This window comes from Salmo salar, chromosome 13 (assembly GCF_965601325.2).
Source record: "Salmo salar chromosome 13, fSalSal1, whole genome shotgun sequence".
NCBI lineage: Eukaryota > Metazoa > Chordata > Actinopteri > Salmoniformes > Salmonidae > Salmo > Salmo salar.
In genome coordinates, this window is record NC_138303.1 from 46939665 (window position 1) to 46948770 (window position 9106).

Sequence of the window (9106 nt, forward strand, 5' to 3'; positions counted from 1 at the left end):
GGGGGGTTTTTACCCCTTTTTTCTCCCCAATTTCATGGTATCCAATTGGTAGTAGTTACAGTCTTGTCTCATCGCTGCAAGTCCCGCACGGACATGGGAGAGGCGAAGGTCGAGAGCCATGCGTTCTCCAAAGCAGAACCCAACCAAGCCGCACTGCTTCTTGACACAATGCACATCCAACCCAGAAGCCAGCCACACCAATGTGTCAGAGTAAACACCATACACCTGGTCAGCATGCACTGCACCCAGCCCGCCACAGGAGTCACTAGTGTGCAATGAGACAAGGATATCCCTGCCAGCCAAACCCTCCCTAACCTGGATGACGCTGGGCCAATTGTGCACCGCCCCATGGGCCTGCCAGTCGTGGCCGGCTGCAACAGAGCCTTGGCTCAAACCCAGAATCTCTGGTGGCACAGCTAGTACTGCAATGCAGTGCCTTAGACCACTGCACCACCCGGGAGGCCCCTATCTCAGGTTTTTACACTGACTTCATGACATTGGATGCTCATTTATGTGTGCAACCCAAGCTGGGAAATTCTGAGTGACAGGGTTGAACACAGCTCATAATTCCATGTTGGAATTCACAATAAAAAACAAATATTTGTTTATTTAACTAGGCAAGTCAGTTAAGAAAAAAATCTTATTTTCAATGACAACCTAGGAACAGTGGGTTAACTGCCTTGTTCAGGGGCAGAACAACAGATTTGTACCTTGTCAGCTACGGGATTCAATCTTGCAACCTTTCGGTTACTAGTCCAACGCTCTAACCACTAGGCTACCTATATGCATACAGAATTGAGACGAGAAACTCAGACAACCCAAGCAGTTTTCAGTAAACACATTTAATTGTTTGGTAGCAAAAACAGCACCTCAGGCAACAGTACACTGTGGGCAGCTTCTTTGGGGTCCAATAGAACACGACAGGGAAGACATGCACTTCTACTTAAGCCTAGCAGACATTTTAGACTAGTTGACCAAAAACACGGCTGCTGCACTGTTACATTCACACTCACTCTGAGCAACACTACTCATGAACACAACGTTATCATCCGTTTCATGCAACTGAACTCAGAGAATGGCCCTCTATACAGTTAACAGGGTTGCATAGGTTTGGACAGAATGTACTACAAGTTGCAACTTATGGTTTTGTTTATTTACTTGTGGTGTAGCAAACTGCAGGCATTTTGTTTTAGTACAGAATTAGAAAAGGCGAAAGACATACAGTATGAACAAGAAAAATATTATTTGGTCCCTTTCAAATCTTTGGTTGGATTAAAAATGTTTATTGCTTAACAGCCACATTTATATTTCTTCTCATGTAGCATTGTTTGCCTTTGACTTGAATTGTTACACTGTAGTGGAATGGTGCGCAAGAGAGTAGACAAGGGGGCATTATCCAGCCGCTCACTCATCGACCACTTCAGAGGACTCAGAAACAACTTTGCCATCCTTGGTCTCGATCATCTTGATGACAACACTCTTCTTGTTCTGGGTGATGACGCTGGTGCCGCTGCCACCGCCGTAGCGGCTGCCGCCGCCGTAGCCACTACCAGAGCTGTAGCTGCTGCCACCGCCGTATCCACCGCCATATCCACCACCGTATCCACCGGAGAAGCCACTGGAGTAGCCGCTAGTGTAGCTGCTGTTAACACTCTCAGAGGGGAAGGAGTTGTAGCTAGCTGTAAGGTGACACAGAGAGAGACAACAGGTGAGTAGAGGCTGGCTAAATATGAATATCCGGATGTTATGAATGCACCACAACACATAAGGGGAAAACACAGGGTTTTATTTGAAGAAAGCAGGTGCTTACAGCTCTGTTTGGTTATGTTGATGGACTGGATACCAGTTGCTAGCCTGGTGGTGAAAAGAAGACAATTTTGAAAATGTTTGTTTTTGGTAATAAATGTCCATTATCTTATATTAAGATTACACTGTACTTTCAAATTGATGTTTCCCATTTCTGTGTTTGTCAAAAGGCTCACCTGTCCTCCTCTCCTTCCAGCAGTTTCCTGTAGGTGGCGATCTCAATGTCCAGGGCCAGTTTGACGTTCATCAGGTCCTGGTATTCCCTGATCTGGCGGGCCATGTCCTGCTTGGCTCTCTGGAGGGCATCCTCCAGGTCCCTGATGCGGAGCTTGGCGTCCTTCACTGCTATCTCACCGCGTTCCTCAGCCTCGGCTATCTGGTTCTCCAGGTTGGCACGCTAACAGAAGACAAAGACGCAGCATGTCGCTGCTTATTATCAATATTATCAATATTATTCAACGATAATGCCGTTGAAAAATACTCTATTCTGTCAACATCATGTGGGTCTACATGCCACCAATCTAATTCTTAGCACAGAGATTCTTTATTGTGTACCTGTCCCTTGACGGAGTCGATCTCAGACTGCAGCCTCTGGATCATACGGTTCAGGTCGGAGATCTCTGTCTTGGTGGATCTCAGGTCATCTCCATATCTGGTGGCAGATGTCTGCATCTCCTCATACTAAACATCCAACAGAGGAGAAAGTGGATGGTTTGGTGGTAATACATGGTTAGTGTGGAAGAACCATGTGACATCAACTTATGTTCATTTGAACCACATACAGTGTACTGAAAGGCTATTAGCAGACCTGAACATAATTAAGTGGCCAAAGGGAGAAAATATATATTTAAGCCCATTACTGTACCTTGCTCTTGTACCATGTCTCCGCCTCGGCCCGGCTCTTGTTGGCGATGTCCTCATACTGGGCGCGCACTTCAGCCACGATGGCATCCATGTCCAGGTTACGGCTGTTGTCCATCTCCACCACCACTGAGGTGTCCTTAACCTGGCACTGAAGCTCACGCAGCTCCTGGAAAGAGAGAGAAGGAGAGAGAGAGACCATTAAACACTTGACCTATTGCAGACAAGGCTTTCAGACGTCTGCCTTCCCCAGAGATAAAAACCCACCCAGATTGAGTCCCTCAGTTTGACGTCAAAGTCCAGATACCAAGCAGATCCGTATGCCATAACTCAGTGAATAAATAAATTACACGCAAATACATCGGAGCAGTTGTTGGAAGCCGCCAACAACACAACTGGTTGTAATGAATGAGTGTCTTATCAACAACTGAAGTAGCTAAGCGATGAACTCAATGCCGTACCTCCTCATAGATCTGCCTCAGGAAGTTAATTTCATCGGTCAGGCTCTCCAGCTTAGCCTCCAGCTCAACTTTGTTCATGTAGGCCTCATCCACGTCCTGAGTGGGACATTCACAATCAATATGTTACTAAGATGGCAAGATGACAATAAGAGAATGACAGAAAAAAACGAATGGGATCCAAATTGAAGTTACTAACCTTCTTAATGAGCACAAAGTCATTTTCACACTCTGTACGCTTGTTGATCTCATCTTCATACCTGAGAGGAAGATACAGAGCAATTGTTAGCTTTTTCTGATATTAATATATTCAAGATTACATTTTATATATTTCTATGTCATAATTATATTGTAACTATTTATTATGTGTTATTATAGTTATATAGGTAATGTACAATTATCACACTAGGGGGCATGAGTGCAACGTCCACAACAAATGTCCACAACAAATATGTGTCTGGGAATTGTTTTCTACTGTGGTATCTTGACTCCATGCCAAACTTGTGTGGTGTTTCTTTACTTTGTGCCTTTTCTCCTAAGGACATAGACTGCTTATATGCTCATATAATTTGTCAGGACTGACACACTCATGTGTGCGCCATGATGCAGGTGTGGGACATGAAGCTGAAAGACATCCAGCTCTGTCATCTAAATGATTTTCACCTCCAGACATATGAAATAGAATGGTCCCTCCAGGAAACGCTTATTCAATGGGGTAATCCCTATGATGTAAAAAAAATGGACTGCAGTTGGGTGTTGTCCATCCATAGTACTGAAATGACCTATTACTGGTGTGTCCTGTATTACTGATTAAATCAAAAACTCCATGAAACTCCCTTTACTAACATGCGTTCCATGAACTTATCTCTACAATGGTGCTATGCACTGGGACAGATGCCTAATCACAGCATTTGCTGAGAATGAGTAACATTTGTAGTCACTTCTTCTTGAAGTCTAACTCACTTGTTCTTGAAGTCCTCGACCAGACCCTGCATGTTGTGCAGGTCAGCCTCCAGCCTCATCTTGTCGTTACCCAGGCTGTCCAGCTGTCTGCGCAGGTTGGCGATGTAGGCCTCGAACATGGCATCAATGTTGGAGCGGGTGGTAGTCTGTCCCTGGAGGAGACCCCACTTGGTCTCCAGCATTTTGTTCTGCTGTTCCAGGAAGCGTACCTATGTGTAGAGAGAGGGGATAGATGTTTATTCATTTGATAGGCACACTGATCACAATTTTATCAAATTATATTGTTGCCTTTGGGACTTTTTCTGTTTTTATATGAGAGAATAAAGAGAAGAATATAATTTTTGAATAAAAGGACATTAGGAACTTTGATGGTGGGCTAACATGACTCATCCATGACTATCATGTCATCCTCATTAAATTAGGGTGTTTATTGCTTCAATTAGTGTTTGAAACTTGTACGGACATCTGGCTCTGTTTTCAGGATAGACCTAGCAAGCTGTTTTTCCAAGGAAGCTATGACGTGCATCCTGACAGGAGGCAGAGGGGGCAGATGGAAAGAGCTGGTGATTTAGGCTTCCTTCATATTTTCCTGTTTTAAAAGAGCAAGGTCGGGAAGTGGAGAATAGAGAGGAACAGGACAAAGATATAGGCGGGGCTTCATCCAAACGGCTAGAATGTAAATATTTGACTGCAGTATACAGGAAAGGTGTAATGGGGGAGGGGGAGAGCATGCAGGCTGACATGTTGGCTAACTAACAATAGGGTGAGAAAATAGATAGATGGCTGTCAGTGGACATTGCTCCTGGCTGAGCCTCAGGTGAGATCAGGAATTCTCCTAAAATGGCTGCATCAACTGGTATTGGATAAGAGTCAATACTTAGAAATAAGTATAAAAGGGAATTGTTATCACAATAAGAGAGTCTATTTGCACATTTTTATTTAGTTTCTTTGGAAACAGGCAGAGGTGAAATCTCTTTCTGATTAGTTTTGCTCCTTTTTATGTAATCAATCCACTAGTGTTAGCTAGAACATGAAACCAGCTGCCCTTTTAAAATATTAACCCACTGGAGCAGCCTACGCATGTGGGACAGATAGGACAGTAGAAAACCCATAAAGAAAACGCCCCCCCAGGCATGAATGAAAGCAATATCAAACATTGCTATCACTTGTAAATGTTATCTATTGATGTTTGACCGTGTTCAGATGTTGCCCTCCATCTATCAGTATAGGCTACCCTATCAATGAATTTCACTCCATTGTTCCAAGACTTGTTAGGAATGTGAAATGTACGTAAGCATAGCAATGATGGTGATGACCTGTCTGTGTTTCAGGTGTATGACCTTTTTTGTCATGTCATCCAGGGTGGGGCGGGTCACATACACCCCTCTGCAGGGTCAGGGTAGCCATTCCCAAAGTAAACCAGATCACTAGCTATGAGTTATACTTTAACCAGAAACAGACACACCCTTCTGTAGAAACTCTCTCCCCCACCCCACCCTGCTGCACTTTTGTTATTCATCACTATAAAAGGACAATTACTGCAAAACCATAAGATGTGAATTCTTGAGAACCCAGGGAAAGACGATCACAGTTAGTTAGTTTGACTGTATCTTTGCATTGTTCAATATCAGACTTTTCTACATTTCCTTCCCTTTTCCAAACTCATGAGTTTGCTTGTGCGTGTAATCAACCTAACATACTGTAACAGAGCTCTAACGGAGTGTACCAGCATTACACAACGTGGACTTTTCTATGGATCTTCTCCACTGTTCCACATTCATTACACAACAGACACCTCAGCATTCTAATGGCTAATAGAGATAGATTCATAAAATCCCACAGTACATGACTGTCTCTACTTCCCTTTTACATTTTCTGGGAGTTTACAAGCTCCTGGCAAACTACATTGTCAGATATCTTCATAGGCACAGTAAGGCAGACAGACAAGTTACCAGGACTGACCTTATCAATGAAGGAGGCAAAGCGGTTGTTGAGGCCCTTGATCTGTTCTTTCTCATGGGTGCGGACGATCTGGATGTTGGGGTCGATGTCGAGGTTAAGGGGGGCAAGCAGGCTCTTGTTCACTTGGACAGCAGTGATGGGGGCATGAGAGACGCCACCCATCCCCATCCCCAGGCCCATGCCACCTCCATAGGCAGAGGAGCTGGAAATGTAGCTGCCGCCTCCACCACCGGCCCCGAACCCACCTCCCATGCCTCTGTTGGCCCCTCCATAGGAGCTGCGGGCGCTGTAGCTCTGGCGAGAGACCCCCTGGCTGGGTCCAGAGTAGGACATGCTGCTAAAGCTGCGAGGGGCTGCCCCGGAGGAAGAGGACTTGACAGTGTAGCTGGTGGTTTTCCTGACCGACATCCTGGCTGGTCTTGAGTGGTTGGTGAGTGCAGGAGAATAAGGGGGAGATAGAGTGGCAGGCGGCTTGTCTGGAGTACTGGGGAGACCTGAGTGGTTAGCCAGAGAATTAGCTACAGCACTGGTTTTAAGAGCCTCCCTGGTGGGAGGGACCAATGACTAACTCTCATTGGCCAGGCCTCTGGGTGAATGGTAGGAGAGGGAGGAGTTGTGCAGTGTAACAGAACACTTTTAGTTTCTAACACAAGCCCACGAAACCATAACCTGGGTTTTGGAGCCTGTTAGGAAAAACATTTTTTTTTTAGGTATTTTGGGGTGGTTTTTTTCCGTGATGGAGGTACGGCATAGGGGCTGGGGCTTTAGAATAACTGTTAGAATGTGAAATCTGTGGTGAAATATGAGAGCAGTATGTCCTCAGCAGGCTATTGTGTAAACAGATCTGATGTCTTGTGTCAGTCCTTACCGTGCTACTTGCTAAACTTTCTGAACTATTTATGTTGCATGCTCAGGTATTATTGTATTTGAGTAAGTTTGGACGGTAACACTTTACATTAATGTAAGGGTTTCTAGGCTTTATAAGTATATTGTTAATCATCAGTTTAGTTTAGGAATCAATAATAAACATAATACATAACGAATTGGTTTAAATGGTGTGATTTTCTTACTATCACACTATTTGCCAAGCATCAAAACTTCAACCACACAATTTCAACCAATATCTTACTAACCGTTTTCTACAGATTCATAATGATCTATAAGTAATAGTATATCAACTGACTTATGAAAACGTTTTAATATATTCATCTGTTAGAGATTTCTGAAATGAATGTTGAATGTCATGAAGTTAATCAGCCTCATATAAACTTTGTTAACCTTTTCTTTAGCACTCCCTCAGCTTATTCAAATTGGCATGTAGTTGAACAGTGTCACCTCTCAGCATACAGTTGAAGTCGGAAGTTTACATACACTTAGGTTGGAGTCATTAAAACTCCACAAATTTCTTGTCAACAAGCTATAGATTTGGCAAGTCGGTTAGGACATCTACTTTGTGCATGACACAAGTCATTTTTCCAACAATTGTTTACAGACAGATTATTTCACTTATAATTCACTGTATCACAATTCCAGTGGGTCAGAAGGTTACAGACACTAAGTTGACTGTGCCTTTAAACAGCTTGGAAAATTCCAGAAAATGATGTCATGGCTTTAGAAGCTTCTGATAGGCTAATTGACATCATTTGAGTATATTGGAGGTGTAACTGTAGATGTAGTTCAAGGCCTACCTTCAAACTCAGTGCCTCTTTGCTTGACATCATGGGAAAATCTAAAGAAATCAGCCAAGACCTCAAAAATATTGTAGACCTCCACAAGTCTGGTTCATTCTCGGGAGCAATTTCCAAACGCCTGAAGGCACCACGTTCATCTGTACAAACAATAGTACTCAAGTATAAACACCTTGGGACCACACAGCCGTCATACCGCTCAGGAAGGAGACGCGTTCTGTCTCCTAGAGATGAACATACTTTGGTACGATAAAGTGCAAATCAATCCCAGAACAGCAAAGGACCTTGTGAAGATGCAGGAGGAAACAGGTACAAAAGTATCTATATCCACAGTAAAACGAGTCCTACAGTGAGGGAAAAAAGTATTTGATCCCCTGCTGATTTTGTACGTTTGCCCACTGACAAAGAAATTATCAGTCTATAATTTTAATGGTAGGATTATTTGAACAGTGAGAGACAGAATAACAGCAAAAAACACGTCAAAAATGTTATAAAAGGATTTGCATTTTAATGAGGGAAATAAGTATTTGACCCCTCTGCAAAACATGACTTAGTTCTTGGTGGCAAAACCCTTGTTGGCAATCACAGAGGTCAGACGTTTCTTGTAGTTGGCTGCTGCCAATAGGCCATGTCCTGATATCATATCACAGACACAGTTTTTTGATTAATTGACCTCATAGACGCTTTACTATTAGTTAAATAATACTTTTCTGAACCATCATGTTCTCAATCAGCCATAGTAATCTCTCAGCACAACCAGTTATAAATGGAAACTGGGACAACCACACCAACCGGCAAGGTTTTCATTCAAATTCCACCAATGGGACTTGGAGGAAGGCCTGAGGCTGCATGCATTATCTGTGTCTGGGGCAACATGTTACGGATAACCATGGCAGAATATCATGGTGATGAGATGATGATGGTTAGCTGTGTTGTGATTTACTGAAGACTGACAAATGTTGCAGGCAAATAGACCTTTGTCCAGGTACAGTGAGGGAAAAAAGTATTTGATCCCCTGCTGATTTTGTACGTTTGCCCACTGACAAAGAAATGATCAGTCTATAATTTTAATGGTAGGTTTATTTGAACAGTGAGAGACAGAGTAACAACAAAAAAATCCAGAAAAATGCATGTCAAAAATGTTATAAATTGATTTGCATTTTAATGAGGGAAATAAGTATTTGACTCCTCTGCAAAACATGACTTAGTACTTAGTACTGTATAGTGCTGTTGTGTTCACAATCTTGATTACATCAATACTACTTGTATGATGTAGCAATATGTGTGGCCTACCATAATAGGGTAATCTTTTCAGGAAGAGAATTCCAGTATTATTGAGCTGTACAACATCAATCAACATATACAGTG

The 9106-nt window shown here is 43.0% G+C and overlaps 1 protein-coding gene across 1 annotated transcript; it reads right to left on the reverse strand.

The window, feature by feature from the left end:
- Window positions 1-826: 826 nt before the first annotated feature.
- Window positions 827-6572, reverse strand: LOC106566973 (keratin, type II cytoskeletal 8). Its single transcript, XM_014135682.3, has 9 exons — window positions 6051-6572; window positions 4089-4297; window positions 3325-3385; window positions 3129-3224; window positions 2672-2836; window positions 2362-2487; window positions 1983-2203; window positions 1811-1854; window positions 827-1679 (listed from the first exon to the last, which is right to left on the reverse strand). The coding sequence occupies exons 1-9, from the start codon at window positions 6456-6458 to the stop codon at window positions 1405-1407; spliced, it is 1605 nt and encodes a 534-aa protein (XP_013991157.1). The 5' UTR covers window positions 6459-6572; the 3' UTR covers window positions 827-1404.
- Between the last annotated feature and the right edge of the window lie 2534 nt (window positions 6573-9106).

What these genes read in the sequence shown, in the direction of transcription:
- LOC106566973 (XM_014135682.3), bottom strand. Translation starts at nt 6,458, where the DNA reads ATGTCGGTCAGGAAAACCACCAGCTACACTGTCAAGTCCTCTTCCTCC. An exon ending in TGAGGCAGATCTATGAGGAG is followed by an intron (nt 2,837 to 3,128) that starts GTACGGCATTGA and finishes CTCTCTTTCCAG; the next exon opens with GAGCTGCGTGAGCTTCAGTG. An exon ending in TCGACTCCGTCAAGGGACAG is followed by an intron (nt 2,204 to 2,361) that starts GTACACAATAAA and finishes GTCTTCTGTTAG; the next exon opens with CGTGCCAACCTGGAGAACCA.